The sequence below is a fragment of the Oncorhynchus clarkii genome, chromosome 23 (assembly GCF_045791955.1).
Source record: "Oncorhynchus clarkii lewisi isolate Uvic-CL-2024 chromosome 23, UVic_Ocla_1.0, whole genome shotgun sequence".
NCBI lineage: Eukaryota > Metazoa > Chordata > Actinopteri > Salmoniformes > Salmonidae > Oncorhynchus > Oncorhynchus clarkii.
In genome coordinates, this window is record NC_092169.1 from 35,889,185 (window position 1) to 35,916,116 (window position 26,932).

General features: G+C 42.9%; 2 protein-coding genes across 3 annotated transcripts in view; both read right to left on the reverse strand.

Moving 5' to 3' along the window:
- LOC139381111 (C-Jun-amino-terminal kinase-interacting protein 4-like) overlaps positions 1-14,994 on the reverse strand; it is a 51,817-nt gene extending 36,823 nt beyond the window's left edge. For both annotated transcript variants that reach the window (XM_071124398.1, XM_071124397.1), the window contains exon 1: positions 14,370-14,994. In XM_071124398.1, coding sequence (XP_070980499.1) covers positions 14,370-14,669 — 300 coding nt within the window. In that variant the 5' untranslated portion in view covers positions 14,670-14,994. The remainder of the gene's footprint in view (positions 1-14,369) is intronic.
- A 271-nt stretch (positions 14,995-15,265) lies between these two features.
- Positions 15,266-26,591, reverse strand: LOC139381551 (diacylglycerol lipase-beta-like). Its single transcript, XM_071125185.1, has 15 exons — positions 25,854-26,591; positions 25,322-25,473; positions 24,951-25,125; positions 24,532-24,799; positions 24,335-24,457; positions 24,127-24,254; positions 22,232-22,358; positions 22,035-22,118; positions 21,881-21,958; positions 21,540-21,620; positions 21,321-21,448; positions 21,136-21,204; positions 19,339-19,411; positions 18,942-19,192; positions 15,266-16,457 (listed from the first exon to the last, which is right to left on the reverse strand). The coding sequence occupies exons 1-15, from the start codon at positions 25,946-25,948 to the stop codon at positions 16,262-16,264; spliced, it is 2,028 nt and encodes a 675-aa protein (XP_070981286.1). The 5' UTR covers positions 25,949-26,591; the 3' UTR covers positions 15,266-16,261.
- Between the last annotated feature and the right edge of the window lie 341 nt (positions 26,592-26,932).

Genomic DNA, 26,932 nt, shown 5'->3' on the forward strand with positions numbered 1-26,932 from the left:
TTGTGTGTGCGTGTCTGTCTGCAGATGCATTCCGTGTGTTGTTTTGTGTGTGCGTGTCTGTCTGCAGATGCATTCCGTGTGTTGTTTTGTGTGTGCGTGTCTGTCTGCAGATGCATTCCGTGTGTTGTTTTGTGTGTGCGTGTCTGTCTGCAGATGCATTCGGTGTGTTGTTTTGTGTGTGCGTGTCTGTCTGCAGATGCATTCGGTGTGTTGTTTTGTGTGTGCGTGTCTGTCTGCAGATGCATTCGGTGTGTTGTTTTGTGTGTGCGTGTCTGTCTGCAGATGCATTCGGTGTGTTGTTTTGTGTGTGCGTGTCTGTCTGCAGATGCATTCGGTGTGTTGTTTTGTGTGTGCGTGTCTGTCTGCAGATGCATTCGGTGTGTTGTTTTGTGTGTGCGTGTCTGTCTGCAGATGCATTCGGTGTTTTGTGTGTGCGTGTCTGTCTGCAGATGCATTCTGTGTTTTGTGTGTGCGTGTCTGTCTGCAGATGCATTCGGTGTGTTGTTTTGTGTGTGTCTGTCTGCAGAAGCATTCAGTGTGTTGTTTTGTGTGTGTCTGTCTGCAGATGCATTCAGTGTGTTGTTTTGTGTGTGTCTGTCTGCAGATGCATTCAGTGTGTTGTTTTGTGTGTGTCTGTCTGCAGATGCATTCAGTGTGTTGTTTTGTGTGTGTCTGTCTGCAGATGCATTCAGTGTGTTGTTGTGTGTGTCTGTCTGCAGATGCATTCAGTGTGTTGTTTTGTGTGTGTCTGTCTGCAGATGCATTCAGTGTGTTGTTTTGTGTGTGTCTGTCTGCAGATGCATTCAGTGTGTTGTTTTGTGTGTGTCTGTCTGCAGATGCATTCAGTGTGTTGTTTTGTGTGTGTCTGTCTGCAGATGCATTCAGTGTGTTGTTTTGTGTGTGTGTCTGCAGATGCATTCAGTGTGTTGTTTTGTGTGTGTGTCTGCAGATGCATTCAGTGTGTTGTTTTGTATCTGTGGATCAGGTCTGAGGTCAACATGAAGAGACAGTCGGTCTTCAGTTCTATTCAGCGGATGTCAGACAACAGTTTCAGAGCGCCAGCTCCTTGGTGCCCACACACCACTTGAGTGTGTGTGTTGCACTGACAGATCAGTGTCCGGCAGTAAGTTTTCTTGTTGTTGTCCATTAGAGCTCAGCACCAGTATCTTCACATCGACAATTGTTGTAGTTTTTCTGTTGATGGGAACGAGAGAATCTGTCTGTAACTGGAGAACTCTTCCGCTGCCAGCAAAAACAGGCTGCGGAGTTATGACATAACCTAGCGAGACATAAACCCCCCCCCCACTCCCAACACACACTGATCAACTGTCTACTTTTAGTTTTTTTATACCCCTTACATCGATATTTTGGGTCCATGGACTCCCCAGACCTTAATCCCATTGAGAACTTGTGGTCAATCCTCAAGAGGTGAGTGGACAAACAAAAACCCACAAATTCTGACAAACTTGATTATGCAAGAATGGGCTGCCATCAGTCAGGATGTGGCCCAGAAGTTAATTGACAGCATGCCAGGGCGGATTGCAGAGGTCTTGAAAAAGAAGGGTCAACACTGCAAATATTGACTGCCTCAACTTCATGTAATTGTCAATAAAAGCCTTTGACACTCATGGAATGCTTGTAATTATACTTCAGTATTCCATAGTAACATCTGACAAAATGATCTAAAGACACTGAAGCAGCAAACTTTGTGGAAATGAATATTTGTGTCATTCTCAAAACTTTTGGCCACGACTGTACACCTGGCGACAGTGTCAGCATGCACTGCACCCTGCCCGCCACAGGAGTAGCTAGAGCGCGATGGGACAAGGACAACCCAGCCGGCCAAATCCTCCCCTAAGCCGGACGATGCTGGGCCAATTGTGTGCCACCTCATGGGTCTCCCGGTTGCGTACAGTAAAACGTACAGTAAAAGAGCTGAACCAGCCGGTGACAGTTTAGAGACCTATTAGAACAGTGTTGCAGGCTTTGGGTCTGGCCCAGCACCAACACACCTGACACTAGATTGAGGTGAATCCGGTGTTATAACACAAGGCTGGAACTAAAGTTGCCCTCAGTCACTGCCGACACACGTATACAGTCTTGAGTCTTGTGATCATAGAGCTGTGTGTGGATGCAGGGCTTATCGACCAGAGCCCATCGGCTGGGATGAGCAGTCATCTGCTGCGGGATTGACTCACCCGAGTTCCCTGCTCTGCCGGAGGCCTACTGGAACAAATAGGCTCTTCTCTACATGAAGGCAACTTTCTATGTCAGAAAGCAGATGAAGGCATTCCTCAGAATGCCATTTACGAACATTAAATCATTCGTTTGGCTGCAGGTGTATTCAAGGCCCTGTTCAAATGGTTAGGAAACCATAAGCATGGCGAGAGAACGAGCGGGCAAGAAAGAGAGAAATGGATTAAGAAAACGATGTGGGAAGGTATGAGAGAGGGTCTGAAGGGCAGTAAAGAAAAGACACAGACTTCCTCACAGTAAACTCCAAGTAAAACAGCAAATCTAATAAGAGCATTAGGCTACATGAGGCCTGGACTGGACAAGAGGGCTGGGAGAAGAGCAAGAGGAGGGAGAATTGATCAGTTAACAACACTAAACACAAGGCTCCACGTCACATATGGTTTTAACTGTCATAAAAGCATAATACCCAACATCAATCTCTAGAACCTCACCCCTCTTCCTAATCCCTTAGACTACTGCCCCACATACACCACTTTCTCTGTGCTGCTAATCATATGACCCATAGTTGGGTGTTCATAAGACAACGCTCCAGAGAAAGAGTTTCTCTAGTCTCCATCTACCTCCTCTTCCCCCTCTCCTCCTGACCATGCATAATGCTCCCTTTGTCCCTTCACACACACAAACTCTCCCTCTCTCACACACACACAGCTCTCTCACACACACAGCTCTATCACACAGACACACACACGCTCCATCTCACACAGCTCTCTTTCTTTCACACGCACAAAGTGCCCCAGTGTATCAACATTGTATTGACAGAGAGTTTTATTAAGTGCACCGAGTCTTCTTTGGATTGCTGCCTGGGTAGAACAGGGCAAATGGGATAGCAGGATGGCGCTGCCAGAGAGGAGATCAGATATCACAGATCTGGAAGTCACTAAAAGGGTCATGCATCTGTGTTTGGCAAGATCCTGAAGTTAGATTTGAGATGAGTTTATTAAACATGCAATCAACTTAAAATATTGTGTTATAAATGTGTTCCTTGGTTTGAGGGTCAAGTGTGTGTGTATTGTGCGTGCATTAATGTGTCTGGGGTTGGAGCAGGTCACAGCACGATCTGTCAGAGCGTTTGTGAACTTCCAGTGAGACAACATTATAAGAACAAACATCATGTGAACAGGAACACAAAGACCTTTTCACTTTCAACAAGTCAATAACAGCCAGGGGGTATTCAATCAAAGCCTGTTATATTTTTTGCTCAAATCCCAATTGACTATAATATGAAATCAGAACTGGCTCAACATCAAACATCCCGATCATTGTTCAAATCAACAAACAATATGAATGGTTTAGGCTGTGAAATTCAACTGCGGGGCTAACTTAATTAAAACTGATGAATTGGGTTCAATACCTGGTCGTTACACAAGTAGGTTAATTGAAACAGCAGAAATGTAGGTCTAATCCAGAGAGCCACGTTGGTAGTCCTGACTCTCTGTATGTGGTGTGTGTGTCAGTCCTGACTGCTCCTACTCATCCTGGGTACAGATGCAAGACAGTAACAGCTCCTGCCTTTAACAGGCCCATAGTTTAGGGAGGGTTCTGCTCTGTTCAAGCTCTCATCAGCTAACTACAGCAAAGTAGGGGCTGAGCGACTGTGGGGGTTTGTTTCAGTACAGTGACAGAAACTGACAGCTGGACTAGAGCCTGGGTTTGACGTAGGGCTGGGCGATAAATCAATATCAAGAGGTAATTACTTCCCTCAACCATATAAAAACGTCTACATTCATTTCGACAATATCGATATAGAATAATTAGGTACCGCAGTTAATTTCACCTACGTGATGTAGCAGGAAAGTGCGGAAAAGTGACAATATGCACGTGGAGAGGTATACGGCCACGAAAAACCACTTAGCACCTCGAGTGATGGAGTAGCCACTATTAACCACGAAAAATGATTGATTTAGGCAAAAACAGTGGCAGTAATAGCCATGGAGAAGAAGCAGCTTCCCTCTAAGACATTATTGATTAAAAAAAGGGTCCAACTGTTTCAGTTATTTGGAAGTGGTTTGGCTTTTTGAAGTCCGACAAAGAGCAGAACAATGTTCGGTGCAAAGTATGCCGTAGACAGGTGGCTACGTAGTCTGGTAATACGACAAACTTTTGTCACCATCTGAAGCAAAATCACTCCTTGGAACATGCAGAAAGTTTGAGCCACGGTATTGATAAACGCCCCTCAAGCACCAGCTAATCTCGGGATGTTCGCCCGAAGCAGTCAACACTGACAGCGTTTATACCCTATGAGCAAACATTGAAAAGACACAAGGACATCACAAACGCTAGTATGCATTGCATTGCTGAAGACATGCTACCAATTAACACAGTCAGAAATGAAGGTTTAAAGTGGTTTATCAATTTAATTGACCCCAGGTACGTGCTCCCTGGCCGCAAACATTTCTCTCACATCGCATTGCCTAAACTCTACGCTGAGTGTATGGAAAAGGTTGAGGAACAGCTCAAGACAGATTTTATGTATGTTGCTACTACTACCGATCTGTGGTCTAGTCACACATCAGAGCCTTAAATTAGCTTCACTATCCACTATATTGACAGAGTGGAATCTTCGTAATAAATGCCTTCAAACATCATACTTTCCCGGGTGAAGCTATAGCAGAGGGGCTCATTGACGCTCACGCCTTCTGGGGACCCAGTCAAGACAGACAGGTCTGCATTACAACGGATAATGGTGCGAACATTGTGAAGGCCGCTCAAATCAACCCGACTGCAATGTTTTGGACATCGTCTGCACTTGGCCATTGGTAAGTAACCTTGTCAATTGTGTATATTGACGTGATTGGATATAATAAATTAAATGTGCTTTCCCCCCCCCCCCATCAACTGATTAAGTATTACATTTGTACATAACTAAAGGGATTATTGTGATTTTAACATTTTATTAAAATGTATTGATCTCTTACAGAGAGTGGGTAGAGACAAAACGGGTGCATCGAGCAATCGAGCAAGAAAGTGGTAGGTGCCTTTTCCTATTCGTGGAAAAAGAAGAGACCTGGCAGTTGATCAAAAAGAACACAACTGACCCCAGCACAAGTTTGTGACGGAGTCGCCTACCAGGTGGGGCTCACATCAAAAGATGGTGCAAAGAGTACTGGAGCAGGAGAAAGACATTTCACAGGTCTTGTCCAGTGACAAGACCCGGCACTGAGCTCCCACCTATACAGATATAGATGTTCTTGAGTCCATAAACAAGGCATTGACCCCACTCCTAGAATTCACAGATGCTCCACCTGGTGAGTCTTATGTCAGTGCGTCTTACCTGAAGCCAGTACTATACCTGTTCAATACAAAGATCATGAAACAGGGCTCACCCAAACCATCAAAACAAATTAAAAATATGATGATCTAGCCACAGATGACCTCCTGGACATAGCCTCGTTGGTCGACCCTCGGTTGAAAACACATTACATCAGAGGAGAAGATGGGCCACATAAAAGCAAGAGCTGTCTCAGAGATGGTGAATGAGGGACATGAAAACCCAAGCCCAGCACAGGGAGACATTGCTGCTGCTGCTTCACCACAAATGCCAGCTAAAGAGAACGTTTTTTCAAAAAGCCATGCTCCACCACCACCACAGGTCTTACTGAAATCCAGCTGGTAGAAAAGGAACTCAGCTGCTACCTTCAGTCTCCTGATGCCGACAGTGAAACCAATCCACTGGACTGGTGGAAGATCCACCCCAAAAAAAGATCCACCTCAGAGCGTGTTTTTAGCACAGGTGGCAACATAGTGACCTGCCATAGGGACCGTAGACAGACTTGTCTTTCTTGCAACTTATAAGACAACAACCCAACATAAACTGATGTGCCATTAGGCTAACAGTTAGTGCAAGTCGATATGCATTATTATATCTTAAGGGTTTACATATTTATTTTTAAATGTAGAGTTAAAATGTTATTTGTGAGTTCTACTTCTGACAATAAGAAACACTGAAGCCTTTGGATTGTTCAGGCATTCTTGAGTCTGAAGCAGATATGCACCTTTTAAACATTATTAGAATAATATCGTGATAATGGACAAAAAAAAGTGCTTTTCTTGCAAAAAGGAAATTTCTAAGTGACCCCAAACTTTTGAACGGGTGTGTGTGATATATATACAGTGCCTTGCGAAAGTATTCGGCCCCCTTGAACTTTGCGACCTTTTGCCACATTTCAGGCTTCAAACATAAAGATATAAAACTGTATTTTTTTGTGAAGAATCAACAACAAGTGGGACACAATCATGAAGTGGAACGACATTTATTGGATATTTCAAACTTTTTTAACAAATCAAAAACTGAAAAATTGGGCGTGCAAAATTATCTCAACGTCTCAACGTCAACAGTGAAGAGGCGACAACAGGATGCTGGCCTTCTAGGCAGAGTTGCAAAGAAAAAGCCATATCTCAGACTCGCCAATAAAAATTAAGGATTAAGATGGGCAAAAGAAAGACACTGGACAGAGGAACTCTGCCTAGAAGGCCAGCATCCCGGAGTCGCCTCTTCACTGTTGACGTTGAGACTGGTGTTTTGCGGGTACTATTTAATGAAGCTGCCAGTTGAGGACTTGTGAGGCGTCTGTTTCTCAAACTACACTCTAATGTAATTGTCCTCTTGCTCAGTTGTGCACCGGGACTCCCACTCTTTCTATTCTGGTTAGGGCCAGTTGGTGCTGTTCTGTGAAGGGAGTAGTACACAGCGTTGTACAAGATCTTCAGTTTCTTGGCAATTTCTTGCATGGAATAGCCTTCATTTCTCAGAACAAGAATAGACTGACAAGTTTCAGAAGAAATTGCTTTGTTTCTGGCCATTTTGAGCCTGTAATCGAGCCCACAAATGCTGATGCTCCAGATACTCAACCAGTCTAAAGGCGGCCAGTTTGATTGCTTCTTTAATCAAAACAACAGTTTTCAGCTGTGCTAACATAACCCGTTTGCAATTTTCTAATGATCAATTAGCCTTTTAAAATTATAAACTTGGATTAGCTAACACAACATGCCATTGGAAGGCATGAGTGAAGGTTGCTGATAATGGGACTCTGTATGCCTATGTAGATATTCATTTTTTAAATTATTTTATCTGCCGTTTCCAGCTACAATAGTCATTTACAACATTAACATTGTCTACACTGTATTTCTAATCAATTTGATGTTATTTTAAACTGACAAAGTGATTTTCTTTCAAAAAAAGGACACTTCTAAGTGACCCCAAACCTTTGAATGGTAGTGTATATCGTAATAATTTGTCATATCGCCCAGCCCTAGTTTGACATGTCTATAAACCTGTGAGAAACTGACACAGCTGGACTAGAGCCTGGGTTTGACACGTCTATAAAAACCTTTTTGTACCCTCCCAGGTGGCGCAGTGGTCTAGGGCACTGCATCGCAGCGCCAGCTGTGCCACCAGAGACTCTGGGTTCGCAGCCGGCCGCCACTGGGAGGTCCGTGGGGCGACGCACAATTGGCCTAGCGTTGTCCGGGTTAGGGAGGGCTTGGTCAGTAGGGATGTCCTTGTCTCATCGCTCACCAGCGACTCCCATGGCGGGTCGGGCGCAGTGCGCGCTAACCAAGGTCGCCAGGTGCACAGTGTTTCCTCTGACACATTGGTGCGGCTGGCTTCCGGGTTGGATGCGCAATGTGTTAAGAAGCAGTGCGGCTTGGTTGGGTTGTGTTTCGGAGGACGCATGACTTTCGACCTTCGTCTCTCCCGAGCGCGTACGGGAGTTGTAGCGATGAGACATTAACTACTAATAATTGGATACTACGAAATTGGGGAGTAAAATTCAAAAAAAAAAATTGGAACTATTCGTCACACAAGGACAGCTTCTGGAAAGTTCACTTCAGGTAAGTGCAAACTCGCCCCGACCTCAGTTTTCCAGCCCCAATTCAATTACATGCTTTTTTAGTCGTTCCTGATAACCGCTGTGAATTGACAACTAGGATATGGTGGAAAAGGCATGAGTGTGCTGTGGGTCTGACAAATGACATAACCCTCTGACATCATCATCCTGAAACGGTCCATGACCTCAGGATGTCTGGAGGAATGTGTCCCAGGAGTATCCTGGCCGGAGAGAGGAACTCAGGAAGTCTCGTGTTCCCAGGAATTTCCTGCCTGGCCCTGCTCTCTTCCTCTCTCCGTCTGTAGTGAAGAGTAACAGTCCATCTCGAAGAGTTCCTGTGGTTTCAGCTCTGGGAGAGATCAGTGCTACACTGGACTTACTTAGACTGTTTGGGTCGGTCTGTTGCTTGAGTCCCAATAGTATTAAATGGGTTGTAAAAGTACTTGTGACCGGGGTGTTCATCTGCAGTGTTGCTCACTAACTGAGAACCATCATGTCTCTACTTACAGCCTAGCAGCTGGATTTTTACAGTCCTGCGAACGTGAATGTTTTTTTTAGAGCCTAACGAACAACATGACTGAGTTAGCCAGGCCTGTATGTAAAGCAAATTAAGCAGACAGTTTTCAACCTCGAAGTAAACACCTAGGCATCACACTGGTAAATAATTTAACATTGGACTCATGCTTTTTCTATTTGTTTATAAAATGCTTGTGAAGTAATTTACCCGTTTATTAACTACTTACGAACCATCTCGATTCTTGTTGTAATTCGCGAGATCCACATGCCAATGAACTGCAGCTCTGAGGAGAACGTCAAGATCAGTGCAAAGCAAATGACTGGAGGGACACACAGTCCCTGGCCAGACCCACCTAGTGTGCAAATCATGACATGTCTAATAAAAACTAGGCCTACATAGTATACTACAAGAGCTCTCAGTATTGGTGGCTAACGGCAGAGAATGCTGTGACATGACAAAGTGAGAGATAAGTCGCAGATTTGGAACATTACACTGTGACCTTCAAATGTTGTCTAAGTGGTGTAATGTCGGAGTTAACACTAATAGTGAATGAAGTTGAAGGACAGAGCACCACACACAATCCATAACCAACACTACAAAAGAGGACTCCTAAACCATGCTCAGAGAAAGCAAAACATTTAAAAACAGGTGAAGCATACAGCATTGCTGCTGTCAACTGCTAAACAAGGATCACCTGACCTGTAAATTAACCCATCTATAGGAGAGGAAAGGAGCTTTCACTTTGGCTGTGTGGTGGCAGAATTTAGGGTGAGCGGTTGTAACTTCAAGGGATATGTTCTGTGTTATGCTTTTCATAGACTCCTGGTAAGTCTGCACCCTAACACAAAGCCATTGTGTTCTGGAAGAGCTGCTTTTATTCAAATAACTGTTGTGTAAACAATATGATTGTATTATCACCTCCCACTATATAAGGGACATGTAACCATTTCTTCCTGGAGTTCATCCCTGTGAAATCAGAGATAGATCTCCCCTTGTAGCTGCTTGTGTTAAAGATTATTCTATTATATCATTGAATAGTCTTTGCCTTAATCTTTGGATCAAACTTTCCACAACAGCAGTTATGGGAATAAAGAGAGTTCAACGACACAGAGGGGGGTTAGGAGGGGTGAAATACAACCACTCTAGAACAGCGTGATTATAGATAGAGAACATATGGATAGCCTAGTGGGTGAAAGGCAGAGAACCGGGAAAGAGAGAGAGAGCAACAGGGGGACAGAAAGAGAGTAGTCTGGTAGGTAGACTGCATAATGCGTTGGTGGCAGAACAAACAAACAACTGTTCAGTTGCATCCAGATGACATATCTGCAACAGCTGATGACAAGGTTACACATAATATTATGGTTGTGACAACATTACTGTACTTCAGTAATTTACACCATACAAATGGAGCTCCACCTAAGGGGAATGACAGAAGATGTACTATATTACCCGTCAACATATATAAGGCAAGGTTTATATGACCTCATTTCAAACAGCCGAAATGCTTGAGTTTCTAGCGCCAACAGTGCAGTAATATCTAACAATTTCCCAACAGTACACACACATTTAAAGTAAAGGAATGGAATTAAGAATATATAAATATTTGGACGAGCAACGTCGAAGCGGCATAGAATAAAATACAGTAGAATATAATACAGTATATACACATATGAGTAGTGCAAAATATGTAAACATTATTAAAGTGGCTAGTGTTCCAATTATTAAAGTGGCCAGTGATTTCAAGTCGATGTATATAGGGCAGCAGCCTCTTAGGTCCAAGTGATGGCTATTTAACAGTCTGATGGCCTTGAGATAAACTGCTTCTTTCAGTCTCTCGGTCCCAGCTTTGATGCACCTGTACTGACCTTGCCTTCTGGATGGTAGCGTGGGTGAAAAGGCAGTTGGTCGGGTGGTTGTTGTCCTTGATGATCTTTCTGGCATTCCTGTGACATCGGGTGCTGCAGGTGTCCTGGAGGGCTGGTAGTTTGCCCCCTGACATCGGGTGCTGCAGGTGTCCTGGAGGGCTGGTAGTTTGCCCCCAGGTGATGCGTTGGGCAGACCGCACCACCCTCTGGAGAGCCCTGCGATTGCGGGCGGTGCAGTTACCGTCCCAGACGGTGATACAGCCCGACAGGATGCTCTCAACAGAATATGTTACAATCACTGATGTCTCTCTGGAAGGATATCCTCGACCAAAGATTGCCAACTTTATTATCCAGAGACTGAACATTAGCGAGTAATATACTCGGAAGCCGTGGGTGGTGTGTGCGCCACCTGAGTCGGACTAGGAGTCCACTACGAATACCTCTTCTCCGCCAGCGGTGTTTTGGAGCAGCCTGGAATAAGTTCAATTGCCCTGGGGGGTACAAACAAAGGATCCAATTCGGGAAAGTCCTATTCCTGGTCATAATGCTAGTGAGTTACCGCCGCTCTGATATCCAAAAGTTATTTACGGTTGTATGTAATAACACAAAACATTTGAGCTAGTAATATAAGAAATAACACAAAAAAAATAAAAAAAATACTGCAAAGTTGTTCATGGAGCAAGAAGAATGGCTGCCCTATCTTTCAGCGCCATCTTGCTACACCTGCAACAAAGTGATAAATAAGGGGCTGCTTGAAATGGGGTCATAAACATTTCTTTATCTATATATTATTTTTATTATTTATTTATTTTTTACACATAATGTAACATCTTCTGTCTGAATGGGTATAGGTGACTTCATTTTCCATGGATTTCACACATTACCACTTTCAGATATACAAAAAAGCTTGTATAAAAACTGGGCATAGTAAATTAGTGGGATTTTGGTTTGTGTATGAAAGGGAAAGAGAGTAGCAAGTCAACCAGATAAATGTCTCTAGCCAGAAAGCTCGAACCTAGCCATACTTACAGCCAGGATTGCCATGTATGCGGTTCCCTTGCGAAATTGGGCTACTTTCAAAACGTTGTCGCGGGTTTTTGGGATACTTCTAAATTGCACTGCGGCCGCCATGGCATTTCTCTTAAAAACATTTTTATAATATAACCTGATGCTGCTGACTATCAGGCAGTGAGGTAGGCTGTTACTGAGTGAGTGTTGAGAGCACTGGTTGAGACTGCTGCAGCGGACAACTGATTCACAGAGCTAGAGCATCACTCGCACACGTCATGGCAACTTCTTACCAGTTGTAGGTAGGCTATTTACATTGGTCATTGTGGAGACACTTATTTCCAAATCTCTTTCCATAAAACATATTAAAGCGTAAGAACTGATATAACGGCAACAAAGCACTGGAAAACTACTTTAGGCGCACTAGAGTGCTTTAGATAAATTCACTCAGAGGTGGTATAAATAAACTGCATTCTAACGTCAACATTTATTATGAAAAACCACATCAAGCATAGGGTTTTATGCATGCTCAGTTCTTGGGTCTTGAGGCCTGCACGAGTAAAATTTGAAATGGAAGTTATATTACATGCTTCTGTTATGGGGAAAAAAGTACAAAAACTGACATTAAATATGGAGAATGATAGTTTTTCATCTGTTGGCCATCAAGTAGGCTATTAATGTATATGCCATTGTAGGCTACTGTAGCCTACAATTTGGTACAATAAATAATGTTGAAATTACAATATCACTGGAGTCATTGAAAATCAATTTGTGCCACTTGTGTAACCTATCAGAACTGGCAAACAGATTTAATAAATAGCTTATAACTTCAGTTTGTTGTTGTAGCCTTGTGTTATTATGATATTATTAATGGCTATGTTAAATTCATTTGGAAGTAATCAATTGTAATCATGGTCATAGCTCTATCGCAAATATATCATCCTCCACAGTTTCATTGTGGACTTTTTTTGTTTGTTGCCAGCAGCATACCACCCTGCATACCACTGCTGCCTTGCCTTGCTTCTGACGCTAAGCATTCAGTTCCTGGATGGGAGACCAGATGCTGCTGGAAGTGGTGTTGGAGGGCCAGTAGGAGGCACTCTTTCCTCTGGTCTAAAAAAATATCCCAATGCCCCAGGGCAGTGATTGGGGACAGACACTACCCTGTGTAGGGTGCCGTCTTTAGGCTGGGACGTTAAACGAATGTCCTGACTCTCTGAGGTCATTAAAGATCCCATGGCACTTATCGTAAGTGTAAGGGTGTTAACCCCGGTGTCCTGGCTAAATTCCCAATCTGGCTCTCAAACCATCAGTCACCTAATAACCCCCAGTTTACAATTGGCTCATTCATCCCCTGTAACTATTCCCCAGGTCGTTGCTGCAAATGAGAACGTGTTCTCAGTCAACTTACCTGGTAAAATAACGAATAAATAAATACAATTTTCCCTAAAATGAGATACTGGGATATCAGTGGCCATAGGCTACCTGCATATAGCTCGGCAAAGTTGAATTGCAATTATTACCTCAGATTTTAGTCAGTAGCCAGCCTATGCCTATTGAAATGCATCACTCGCAAATAGGCAATTTATAACAGTTTGTAGTCTTAACATCTGGCACATAATAACAGCACAATTGCCAGAAAATCGCCAAAGATTCATTTTTTATGTCTGTCCAACTTTTATCACTCAAACTCTCCTGTAGAATGTATCTATAGTTATGTACATGCAAACTGGATTTATTTACAATTATAAACTGGGTAGTCTGAGCCCTGAATGCTGATTGGTTGAACGCCATGGTATATCAGACCATGTACCACGAGTATGACAAAAAACGACCTTTACTGTTTTAATTACGTTGGTAACCAGTTTATAATAGCAATAAGGCAGTGGTTTGTGGTATATGGCCAATATACCAGGGCTAAGGGCTGTGTCCTAAGAACAGTCCTCAGCAGTGGTATTATTGGCCAAATACCACACCTTCTCGGGCCTTATTGCTTAATCATAGAAGTCAAAACAAGTTAATCGACATCCATTGATGGAAAATTATCTAATATGGACAAATTATATTTTCTCTTCTGACATTCTTAAACTCACTGTAATTATTATTTTAAAGGAAAACTATATTTTGCTTCTTAGCTTACGTCGTTACATCGATATTCCTTCCTAATTCGCTCATAGCATTATCGAAAAAGGGTTTCTTGGATAAATGATACCAGTCTTTTGCTGCAGAAAAATAATGTTGACCTAGTTTTCCCGGCCATGTGAGGCGTTTGAGGGGTCATTGGGCACACATTTTTGCAAGACCTGGCAACCCTGCTTACAGCTATCTGGAGCTGTGACCTAAAAGGAGTCAACCGAGACCCACCACTCCGTCCTGACCCATTATTTGAGAAACATGTCATTCTCTTTGGGTGGAGCTGCATTCGTATAGTGTAAATTATTTAAGTACAGTAATGTGTCACCTGCCATAATATTTGCAACAGTTCTAAATGAGGCATATGTATCAGCTGTTGCAGCCAGATTACATTATCATCCTGGCGTCAGACTGCTATAGCTTTAAGGTTAGCCTACAGGCTACCAACATTGCCATAGTTTGCATGCATGCTAGCATATTAGGGGATTAAAGCTACCAAACAAGCGTATATATGTAGCTAGCAAACGGTTCGCAAGTTCTCCTAAGAAACATGCACTGCTAGCTGAGAGTTATCTCAAATTGGAAAACTTACTAGCTACAGTATTGGGTACAGCATGTACGTGCTGCTTGTTGTGGAATATTACTTGTGCTTGAACTGTCAAAGCTAACTTTAGTGGTCTAGCAGTTGGAAGCATGCAAAGCTTTTCCATCAACTAACTTGTCCTTATTTTCCCTCTTTGACAGTCGAGGACTCAAACCCACCTCTTCTGTAGATTTTCTGAGCGATTTCTCCCGTTCATACTGGGTAACAAGTTGTTCGTTGTCCTCTTTCAGAAGCTCCAACTCGACTTCGTGCTCCTGGTTGTCCGCGAACACCGCGTCCAAGTTCTCCAACACTGCCACGACGAGCGGCATGAGTTCTTTCACAACGTCCTCGTCGTACTGACAGATCAACCGTTCAAACTCTCGGTAAATTGAGCTCGCCAGACCCGAAACCCGTTCAGACATCATCGCCGAACTGCCAGAGTCGTCCTGGTAAAGAACTCCATCGTCCAACTCCATTTTCTTGTCCTCCTCTCTTCTCGCCAGCTAGCGGGCTAACAGTAGCCGAGGAAAACGTTACGCTAATTGTGAAAGAAAGCCTGCCAGCAGCAACCCAATTATATTTATGTGGTGCAGCGAGACCAAATAGTGTCCCTAAAATATCACCGAGTTACCATTAGCTACGGAGAAGATAAACAATAGTACAATGAACGACTTTCAACAAGTTGCGGTCCCTTTCTCATATGGACAGTTTACTTACAAGGGGGCTAAATAGAAAAGTATCTCGGTTGCTACTTGGCTCCGCTTCTTAGTTACCTTCCCGACTTCCCAACAGATGAGCTTCTGTGTTGTTGACTGGCTCCGGTCATGGTGACGTCACATGCTAAAAGAGGGCTGGGGTTTGAGGGGAGAAAATGTAATAATTTTTGATATTTGGGAAACATTTTGTAATTTGTGCCAGTTTTCATTCCCATCAATATTGGTCATATCTGTAATTGGCCATCTTTATTCAATGTGCCTCATCAATGTACTGTTTTAACAGGTAGTCTAAAAAAGCTGCTTCGGGACTTTGCAAATGTTTGATAAATAATGTAAGCTGCCTCCAGAAACAAAAATAACTACAGAAACATGACATGCTTTTATTTGTGTCGTCAAACGAAATAATACACAATTCAGGATGTAAACGACTACATTACTGTGACTTTCTGTTATCAATGTTGAATTACCTGATGATGTAATAATATGTAAATAGCAAGTTAACAGAAAATGTGTTATGAAACTGGAGTAATTTAGGTTACCTCATATCACCCAGAAGTTGTTTTCATGCAAATTAACTTATTTGTTTCATGCACTACTCATTCTGCATACATGGAGCAAAACAGAACACTGGTCAAGCATCGAGAGTATTGGTGAGACTTATTGTTATGTGATGCATAGGCACTATTTACCCTGATCTTTGAGGTAGAAGTTTTCCCCAACCACTTATACAGGGTCAGATATTGTTCATCACCCTAATGGTTAGGGGGAGGATAATCTGATCGTAGATCTGTGGTCCAGGACAATTTCTTCCTCAAATCTCAGACATTCAGCACAGGACAAAGACAAACCACTTTTAAACAATCAACAAATAATCTCTTCAAAACCAGCAACCTAAAAAAATAGTCAAAATGAAATCTGAATGTACACTTTTGGAATTATAGTTACACTGCAATTATATCTAACTATGTACACAAAGCGCATTTGATGTTAACGACACAATGACAGTTTTTCATGGAATTACTCAAAAGAAGAAAGCAATAACCAATGAATTGGCAACAAATGATAACTACAAATAAATAATCAAATTGCAACTCCCTTTCCAAAGTCATAGTGAGAAAGACAGTCCTGCACATTCCTTTTATTGATGAGTCTAATTGTCTTGCCCCTTTGACTTGGCTGTTGAGGAACCCCTCATGGGGTGGCGACAAAACAGGGACAGAAGCTGGGGGGATTATAGACAAGGGAAAGGAAGAAACAGGACTGGAACAGAAGGACTGGGGACAGAATGGGGTCAGACTAGCGAAAGACAGTCAGGCTTGTCCTGTCCAGGTTTGTGTGTGTAGCAGTGTGAATCAGATGACGTTGAGGTGGCTGTTGCTAAGCGACGAGGGGCAGAGGTTGAAGGGCCTGTCCTGTGTCAGACTGCGAAGTGACAGGAGCACAGCGTCAGGCATGTGGTCGGCCATCATCCTGGGACTGATGAGAACACTACGGAACACCGTTTCACTGGACCACTCCACCCGGTAACGCACCTGGGAAAAACAGGACCTAGGAGGAAGGAAGGGTAAGAAAAAGTGGAGGACTTTGGTCAATGACAAAGGCAGACATGGATGTAATGTACTTAAAGGGGCAGTGTAGTTAACATGATTTTCCTGTTGTTTTTCCTTCTACATATTTCCACACAGAGGTCAAAAAAACTTTGTGAAAATGATAATGCCCTTTTTATGTAAGAGCTGATTGAAAAAAAATCCTGGAATGTGTGTGTCACAATGTGGTCTGATTATAATAGACCATGACTATTCATCTGGGTAAGGGGGTAGGCTCGAAACCATCCTATCAGCCAATCGGGGCTGTGTTTGTAAATACAGTTGAAGTCAGACGTTTACCTACACCTTAGCCAAAAACATTTAAACTCAGTTTTTCACAATTCCTGACATTTAATCCAAGTAAAAATTCCCTGTTTTAGGTCAGTTCGGATCACCACTTTATTTTAAGAATGTGTAATGTCAGATTAATAGTATAGAGTGATTTATTTCAGTTCTCTCACATTCCCAGTGGGTCAGGAGTTTACATACACTCAATTAGTATTTGGTAACATTGCCTTTAAATTGTTTAACTTGGGTCAAACGTTTTGGGTAGCCTCCCACAATAAGTTGGGTGAATTTTAGCCCATTCCTCCTGATAGAGCTGGTGTAACCGAGTCGGGTTTGTAGGCCTCCTTGCTCGCACACGCTTTTTCAGTTCTGCCAACAAATTTTCTATAGGATTGAGGTCAGGGCTTTGTGATGGCCACTCCAATACCTTGACTTTGTTGTCCTTAAGCCGTTTTGCCACAACTTTGGAAGTATGCTTGGGGTCATTGTCCATTTGGAAGACCCATTTGCGAACAAGCTTTAACTTCCTGACGGATGTCTTGAGATGTTGCTTCAATATATCCACACCATTTTCCTCCCCCATGATGCCATCTATTTTGTGAAGTGCACCAGTCCCTCCTGCAGCACCAGTCCTCCAAACATAACGATGGTCATTATGGCAAAACAGTCCTAGTTTTGTTTCATCAGACCAGAGGAAATTTCTCCAAAAAGTATGATCTTTGTCTCCATGTGCAGTTGCAAACCGTAGTCTGGCTTTTTTATGGCAGTTTTGGAGCAGTGGCTTCTTCCTTGCTGAGCAGCCTTTCAGGTCATGTCGATATAGGACTTGTTATACTGTGGTTATAGATACTTTTGTACCCGTTTACTCCAGCATCGTCACAAGGTCCTTTGCTGTTGTTCTGGGATTGATTTGCACTTTTCGCACCAAAGTACATTCATCTCTAGAAGACATAACGCGTCTCCTTCCTGAGCGGTATGACGGCTGCCCTGGTCCCATGGTGTTTGTACAGATGAACATGGTACCTTCAGGCATTTGGAAATTGCTCTCAAGGATGAACCAGACTTGTGAAGGTCCACCATTTTTTCCCCTGTGGTTTTGGCTGATTTATTTTGATTTTCCCATGATGTCAAGCAAATAGGCACTGAGTTTGAAGGTAGGCGTTGAAATACATCCACAGGTACACCTCCAATTGACTCAAATGAAGTCAATTAGCCTATGAGAAGCTTCTAAAGTCAAGACATAATTTTCTGGAATTTTCCAAGCTGTTTAAAAGGCACAGTCAACTTAGTCTATGTAAACTTCTGACCCACTGGAATTGTGATACAGTGAATTATAAGTGAAATAATCTGTCTGTAAACAATTGTTGGAAAAATTACTTGTGTCAAGCACTTAGTAGCTGTCCTAACCGACTTGCCAAAATTGTAGTTTGTTAACAAGACATTTGTGGAGTGGTTGAAAAACAAGTTTTAATGACTCCAACCTAAGTGTATGTAACTTCCGACTTCAACTGTATCTTCAAATTTGTTTCCTAAATGCCCACACGATCAGCCTGCGCATTTCAAGAAACAAAGGAGGCTCAGGGAAATAAATGATCGAAAAGTTATTTTCAATAAATAAACAGTGATTTATTAAGACAAAGTGATGATTTCAAAATAACATTAAAGACTCCATGCAAGGAAAAGTTAATCTTTTTTTTTTTTTACAACCAAAATGGTGTAATTCTGAACTTGATTAGTAACGTTATATTCCATTTTGTATGAGTTGAGTAGTTTCCCCTATCCAGGTGTTCCATGCTCTGTGTAGGCTGCGTGGAGAATGGAGGGAGAGGTAACGCTCAAGTCGCAACAAAATGGAACATAATGTTGCAGAAAAAGTCGGAATTACACAATTTCATGTGTACAACATCTAAAAGACCCGCATCACTATACTGAAAGTGTTTCCGTTTCTAAAATGATGTATTTGGGTGTTTTTGGAGCATTTGTTCATGTTTTGTTCAAGCCCCCATACTGCAGAACGAGGAAGTCTCACCGGGTGGAGTAAGTTTCTCAAAAACAAGTGACATCGCAAAAAGTGTCTGAACACTTCTATAAAATCCTAAATACAGATCTGGTTGTAAAAAAAGTTAACTTTGTGTGTGTGTGTGTGCCTCATACACACCTCCGTGCCGGCCCATCCTCTGTAATGTGCAGTATGCGTCCCGGTAAGTAAAGTGGCAGATGGGAGCCGTGTACAGGTGACTCCTCGGAAGCCAGGCCTTGATAGGATGATGAGCTGCGAATCAGCAGTGACTCCTCCCCCAAAAGCGGTTGGTTAAGCTCCTCCTTCCGTCTGTTGTCCATCTCAGTAGGGAAGTCATCAGGCTCTCCCCCAAACAACTCATACCAACAGCCCTGGAGCAGGATACGGTACTGAGAGGGAGTGGAAGAGAGAAAAGGAGAAGGAAGAGGAAGAAGTCATCAGAAATCATCAAGGTCCCTCTCCATAGTTACGATTCTGCCCATATCATTTTACTCATAATAAACTTCATTTTGGATTTGAATGATAATGTTCTCACCTTGGGCTTATTGCAATTAGAAACCATTTTTAGTATTCTCCTCTTCAAGTCCTCCATGTTGGGATAACTCAACCTGAGAGATGGAAAGAGGGAAAATGAAATATGTGCAGCCTTTCAACAAAACACAGAACAAGCACATGAACGCTAACTCAAGACAAAAAATTGTTTGAGAGGGCGGTGGAGTTGCTGTCATTTTCTGTGTGCCTGTAACAAGGGGACAGATCCTAAATATATCGTCTCCATTGTACACCATAGCCCTTTCACATTCAGACTCAGAAATCATTAGTCTCCACTGGAGTCGACACACTGACACTCGGTAGAGCATTTTCCTCTGCAGCTCAGTCGGTAGAGCATGGTCCTCTGCAGCTCAGTCAGTAGGCCATTTTTTAAAAACATTTTATTTAACCAGGTAGGCCAGTTGAGAACAAGTTCTCATTTACAACTGCCAGCTGACCAACATAAATCAAAGCAGTGCGACAAAAACAATAGAGTTAGACATGGGATAAACAAACATACAGTCAATAACACAATTGAAAATTCTGTATACAGTGTGTGCAAATGAAGTAAGGAGGTAAGGCAATAAATAGGCAAATAGTATTACCATTTAGCAATTTACACTGGAGTGATATAAGTGCAAATGAGGATGTGCAAGTAGAAATACTGCTGTGCAAAAGAGCAGAAAAACAAAAACGGGGATGAGGTAGGTAGTTGGTTGGATGGGCTATTTACAGATGGGCTGGGTACAGCTGCGGTGATCGGTAAGCTGCTCTGACAGCTGACGCTTAAAGTTAGTGAGGGAGATAAGTCTCCAACTTCAGAGATTTTTGCAATTCGTTCCAGTCATTGGCAGTCATTGGCAGCAGAGAACTGGAAGGAAAGGCGGCCAAAGGAGGTGTTGGCTTTGGGGATGACCAGTGAAATATACCTGCTGGAGCGAGTGCTACGGGTGGGTGTTGCTATGGTGACTATAAGGAAGAGCTTTACCTAGCAAAGACTTATAGATGACCTGGAGCCAGTGGGTTTGGCGACGAATATGTAGCGAGGACCAGCCAACGAGAGCATGGTCACAGTGGTGGGTAGTATATGGGGCTTTGGCTTTGGTGACAAAACGGATGACACTGTGATAGACTGCATCCAATTTGCTGAGTAGAGTGTTGGAGGTTAATTTGTAAATGACATCGCTGAAGTCAAGGATTGGTAGGATAATCAGTTTTACGAGGGTAAGTTTGGCAGCATGAGTGAAGGCTTTGTTGCGAAATAGGAAGCCAATTCTAGATTGGTCCTCTGTAGATCCGTCAGAGCATGGTCCTCTGTAGATCTGTCAGTAGAGCATGCACTTGTGGGTTCGATTTCCGGGGCCACCCATCCATAAAAAGCATCAGCTAAATGGCCCATATTATTATTATTACATGCACACAAGGAACAAGTGTTTCCCAGTCCCTATCCTGGTCCACTGTGTGTACAAGTATAATTATTATATATATATTTTTTTACCTTTATTTAACTAGGCAAGTCAGTTAAGAACAAATTCTTATTTTCAATGACGGCCTAGGAACAGTGGGTCAACTGCAGAACGACACATTTTTACCTGGTCAGCTCGGAGATTCGATCTTGCAACCGGTTACTAGTCCAACGCTCTAACCACTAGGCTACCTGCCGCCCCTAATAATGTGCAATAGTGAGAAACTCATAACAGAAACTCATTAATAAAACACAGTTTGTTTGAGATAAACATGGGAGCACAGAGGGTCTCCATAACCAGAGGGATGGGTTGAGGGGGGCTCCTCTCCTCCTCACCTTGGCACCAAGTCCTTCCCCAGCACCACAGACACTACAAACTCCTTGGAGAAATCAGCCAGGGCTTTACTGCAGAGAGAGCACAGAGGGAAATCAATCTAATACTATGTACATTACACCAAGTTAAATCAACACTTGATGTAATGCTAAACATGCATTATTTTGATGTGTGTTGAACTTGTTACCTCATGAGTCCCCCTGGTGGAGAGAAGGCATAACACTGCAGGGTGGGAAAGGAGCTCCGTAATAGAATGGCCAGGAGAGAGGCTGTACCCCCTCCAAGACTGTGGCCTGTGATGACTAGCTTGTACTCCTGAAAAAACACAAACACACACAGTTGGTGATTTTAGGGTTACATACAACGAATGTACTTTATCTGAGAGAGGAAAGGTGAGGGTTCTTACAGGCGCGATGGTGAAAGCCTGGTTTAGAATGCCGTCGTTGAGGAGTTTCTTACAGATGTAGCTGGCTGCCTGAGACATGCCCTGTGGAACATAAGAGGTTACAGCCAGCTCATGTCTACCAATACCTCCCTTCGTAGATGAGTTATGATTTGATAGAAATTCTAAGAAATTAAAGCTCAATAGAAGTTAAGTTTGGTCCCGTGGCCCCGCTTGCAGTACTAGGGTTGTGGGTTCAATTCCCACGGGGGCCAGTACGAAAAAGTATGAAAATGTACCCACTCACAAGTGTAAGTCATTCTGGGTGAGAGCTGACTAAAATGTAATGTGATTATTCCACCCACCTTGTGAGCATAGCATGCTCCTGACACTCCCTCTACTGGAAGGTTCTCACAGTCTGCAGACAGGTCAGTCAGCAAATCCTACACAGAAATGTACATTAACTAGTGAAAGATTGAGATGGATAGACAGGAGGTTTAGAGTGATGAGAAGTCTCACCCGTAGTGACAGTGTTCCTCTGATAGCCACCAGTACTGCCGCTCTCTTATGGTCCAGAGCCACAAAGAACGGAATCTCATAGATCTGGAACAGACAGAGTTATATTTATCAGAACTAGAGAATTCAACACTGGCCAACGGGCAGCACACTAATGGGGGAATAGGATCTCACTTGAGATTTGCCCTGAGTCGAAGTACCTGGTTGTGAAAGCTAACGTAGATGAAGTCTCTGTACTGTAGGCCGGTGCTGTGGAGGACGGAGGAGAAATGGCAGCCCATATTGTCTCCTCCGACAATGTCATACTCAGCAGACTGGGTCTTACAGCTGAAACATACAGTATATGGGCATATATGTGTTTACAGTACATACAGTGGCAATAAAAGGTATGTGAACCCTTTGGAAATAACTGGATTTCTGCATAAATTGGTCATAAAATTTGATCTGATCATCTAAGTCACAACAATAGACAAACAGTCTGCTTAAACTAATAACACAAACAATTATACGTTTTCATGGCTTTATTGAACACACCATGTAAACATTCACAGTGCAGGGTGAGAACAAGTATGTGAACCTTTAGATTTAATAACTGGTTGAGCCTCCTTTGCAGCAATAACCTCAACCAAATGTTTTCTGTAGTAACAGATCAGACCTGCACAACGGTCAGGAGGAATTTTGGACCATTCGTCTTTCCAAAACTATTTCAGTTCAGCTATATTCTTGGGATGTCTGGTGTAAACTGCTCTCGAGGTCATGCCACAGCATCTCAATTGGGTTGAGGTTAGGACTCTGACTGGGCCACTCCAGAAGGTGTATTTTCTTCTGTTGAAGCCAATCTGTTGTTGATTTACTTGTGTGTTTTGGATCGTTGTCCTGTTGCATCACCCAACGTTGGTTGAGCTTCAATTGGCGGACAGTTGACATTTTGCAGGAGAATGTAAGGTTTTGATAAACATGGGAATTAATTTTTCTGGTCGATGATAGCAAGCTGTCTAGGCTCCCTCCACCAAACTTTACAGTTGGGATGAGGTTTTGATGTCGGTGTGCTGTGCCTTTTTTTCTCCACATATTGTGTTGTGTGTTCCTTACAAACAACTCAACTCTAGTTTCATCTGTCTCCAGAATATTTTGCCAGTAGCACTGTGGAACATCCAGGTACTCTTTTGCGAACTTCAGATGTGCAGCAATGTTTTTTTTGGACAGCACTGGCTTCTTCCGTGGTGTCCTCCCATGAACACCATTCTTGTTTAGTATTTTACGTACCGTACACTCGTCAATAGAGATGTTAGCATGTTCCAGAGATTTCTGTAAGTCTTTAGCTGACACTCTAGGATTATTCTTAACCTCATTGAGCATTCTGCGCTGTGCTCTTGCAGTCATCTTTGCAGGACGGCCACTCCTAGGGAGAGTAGCAACAGTGCCGAACTTTCTCCATTTACAGACTATTTGTCTTACTGTGGACTGATGAACATCAAGGCTTTTAAAGATACTTTTGTAACCCTTTCCAGCTTTATGCAAGTCAACCATTCTTAATATTAGGTCTTCTGAGATCTCTTTTGTTCGAGGCATGGTTCACATCCGGCAATGCTTCTTGTTTTTATAGAACAGGGCAGCTCTAACCAACATCTCCAATCTCATCTTATTGATTGGACTCCAGGTTAGCGACTCCTGACTCCAATTAGCTTTTGGAGAAGTCATTAGCCTATGGGTTCACATACATTTTCCAACCTACACTGTGAATGTTTAAATTATATATTCAATATAGACAAGAAAAATACAATAATTTGTGTGTTATTAGTTTAAACACACTGTGTTTGACTATTGTTGTGCCAGATGAAGGTCAGATAAAAATTGAATGGCCAATTAATTCAGAAATCCAGGTAATTCCAAAGGGTTCACATACTTTTTCTTGCCACGGTATGTGTTTACAGTACTTGTGTGCTTGTGTTTTTGTTCATGTAGTTACTTAATACACTGATGTCCACTGTTCTTGATATTGCTGTTAACAAATATGTAGGACAAATTACTTTCACATTCCAGCTCAAAAATCGTTAAGGATGAGCACATTAAATTAGAGGTGCCACAGTCTTACCAGTCCCTGCTGAGTCTGCAGGCTCCGGTGAGAGGGTTGGAGTAGACATACATGGGCCAGCCATATGCAGCTACAGCAAATTGCATACAGTGGGTTGCCTTCTCCAGTTCTGCCTCAAGATCTTCTGCCTACGGAAAACACACACACCAAGGCAACTGATTGATTGATTGACAGACTCACTGATTAATTGACTGACTCCAGTACTTACGATAGGTGATGAGGGGCTGTGAGATAGGGCCTCGTCTGGATCTCTACACTGCTCCATCTTATCCTGCTCCTGGTGTAGCAGAGCCAAACCTGCTGCGATGTCACTGGGAACCAGGTCTGTATCCTACAATTACACAAAGTTAAAAAATGAACACAAGATGAACACAAAAATGAACACACCCTGTTTCCTTTACTCACCGAGAAAAATCCACTGACAAGCTGAGCTATGCTGGAGAAGGCAGCTCTGTGGCTCTCATCCCGAGGCAGGCAGCAGCAGAGGAGCCTCAGCCTGCTCTCCCACACCCTGACAGCCACGGAGCGGGCAGTGGACAGGAGCTGTGAGCCCTGACTGCTCTCCAGGTCCCTTACTCCCAGCAGCTCCTGTGACTGAGGCCCAGGATGGGTGCTGCCTAGCGGGTCAAACACAAACAGCACCCCCACCCCTGTGGACAGCAGCAGAATCCAACTGCCAGGGAGGGAGACAGGAGAATGTTTCACATCATGTAAACTGACAATGTGTATTCATGGGGAATGTAGGCCTATATGTGTTGCCTTAACCACACATAAACATACCACAGTATACATTCAGGGGGGAAAAATGAGTTCTTCCAACCCACCTGGCGACCACTGCAGCGATGACGGCCCCTACCTCAGCAGGCTGACAGCCCTGGCTGTCATCAGACACCCAGATGGCCCCCAGGATGGCCCAAATTAGCTCAGGGACGTACAGCATCGCCCGCACGTACACCAGCACTGGGATGGAGCGCCGCGGGCCTGGGTTAGTGATCGTCCCTAGGGAAACAAAGCAATCAGAGATGAGTTCCATGTTGACGATATATGTTACGATAAACAGACCTGTTTATTTTTAATATATTATTATGAATGGTCAACAACAAAACATTTGACATATAACACCAATTCTAAACTCTGTGGATAATTCATGTAAATTCCTCATCATATCATAACAGTAAAAGTGTGCCGGATTCACCTTGAGCGCTGACGTAGACAATGGCACATAGAGACAGGATGATGAAAGCCAACAGGATGAGTAGAACCACCAGGTAGCTGTGTAGAACTCTCCCACCAGAACAGTCAAACTTCCCCTCATGGAGAGTGTACAGTGCCAGTGTCCCTATCCACCTGTAGGGCAGGGCAGAGGTACATATTGATTTTATTAGATCATTTAAAAAATCTATGCAATACCAGCAGAGGTCACTGCGGCAACCTTTGGAAGGGTGAGGTTGTGGGTTGGGCACAGCAAGGAGGATAACATTGTTTTTCTTGCTTTCATAATTTTCTAATAAAATAAATACAAACCAAGAAGAGAGAATAGGCCTTCAGCTGCTGCCTTGCTAGTTGCTACAGTGTGGGATCGAGGTAGCAATGACTGACAGCAGTCTTTAATACTGCACGTGCTATATGACAACACTTGTGAATCATCCCTCCGTTTAAATATCGTACCGTTAATGTCGAGCTCACTTTTGATAGGACAAATTTAATTGTGTGGCAACAACACTTACCATAGAACCCTGACGAACAGCTCAAATGAGCCGGGGAAGACCAGATCGTCGCTCGCAATTCCCCATCGCCGGCCAAACGCTACCATTCCAGGCATCTTGACAGAGAGAAATCTCCCTATCTAGCAAGTAAAAGTGAACAGCTAGCTAACTGGCCAAAGTTAAAAATTCTTAATTGTTATCTCTGGGTGAAGAAACACTACTTTTTTAAGATTGCCATTTCGCAACACCCTCGATCGACCAATTGTTGTTGATGTAATGCCAAGGGGACGTCGTTAATGTGTTGACATTGGACTGCTCTCGAATTTAGGCTAACGCACTTCGCTAGCTAGAACGCCACTAGCCGCGATTGTAAGAGTTCGTTTATAGCTAAACTACCGCACACTTATTCACATTCTAATTGTAATGTCAAGGATTTGTAAAAAAAAAAAAAAAAATTAAAACAGCTAGATTATTTTTGCTTCATTGAATTCAATTTGCTAGCTAATTTATCAAGCAGTGCGCTAATGACACTGCGATTTGCGCACCAGCTTCAGCTGTCATTTAATTCCTGGTAAATTCCTGGAAGCCATCGTCAGCGTAGGTTTATTCATTTGAGTAAAAGTACCCCAAAAAACTCCCCAAAATAATAATTAATATAGTTAGCAGGCTGACAGTACAGTATAGGAGCAGACAACAAAGCTACTCATAGCCTGATCGAAATGTTTTTCTTCTTGTGATTGTGTCCGACTGTTAAAAGACCCCCAATCAAACGATGTGATGTGAATCAGTTCCACTTCGGTTGTCTATCATTTGCATATTTCCATGATGTTCATGGGATTTAATGAATGTGTTCAATGAGCTAATTCTGTGTCATGGTGTTTTCATAGTTAAAATAAACTCTCCAAGTACTTTTAAATAGTTTTGCGTTCTAAGCACAAGACAATGTAAAAATACTTGCATACTAAATTCTTTTTTATAGACCAGACTGTGCGCAATGTAGCCCAGGTTGAGGCAAAGAGAGTGACTAAAGGACCATATTTACACATACACAAATCTAGAGGCGAAAGAAACACCTATTTAGGTGAGGTGCTGGCTATCGG

Bases quoted from the DNA above. Each gene is read 5' to 3' on its own strand.
- LOC139381551 (XM_071125185.1), bottom strand. From the start codon at position 25,948: ATGCCTGGAATGGTAGCGTTTGGCCGGCGATGGGGAATTGCGAGCGAC. The intron at 21,621-21,880 runs GTGGGTGGAATA...TATGTTCCACAG, and splicing joins GAGCATGCTATGCTCACAAG to GGCATGTCTCAGGCAGCCAG. The intron at 19,412-21,135 runs GTGAGGAGGAGA...TCCATCTCTCAG, and splicing joins GGGAAGGACTTGGTGCCAAG to GTTGAGTTATCCCAACATGG.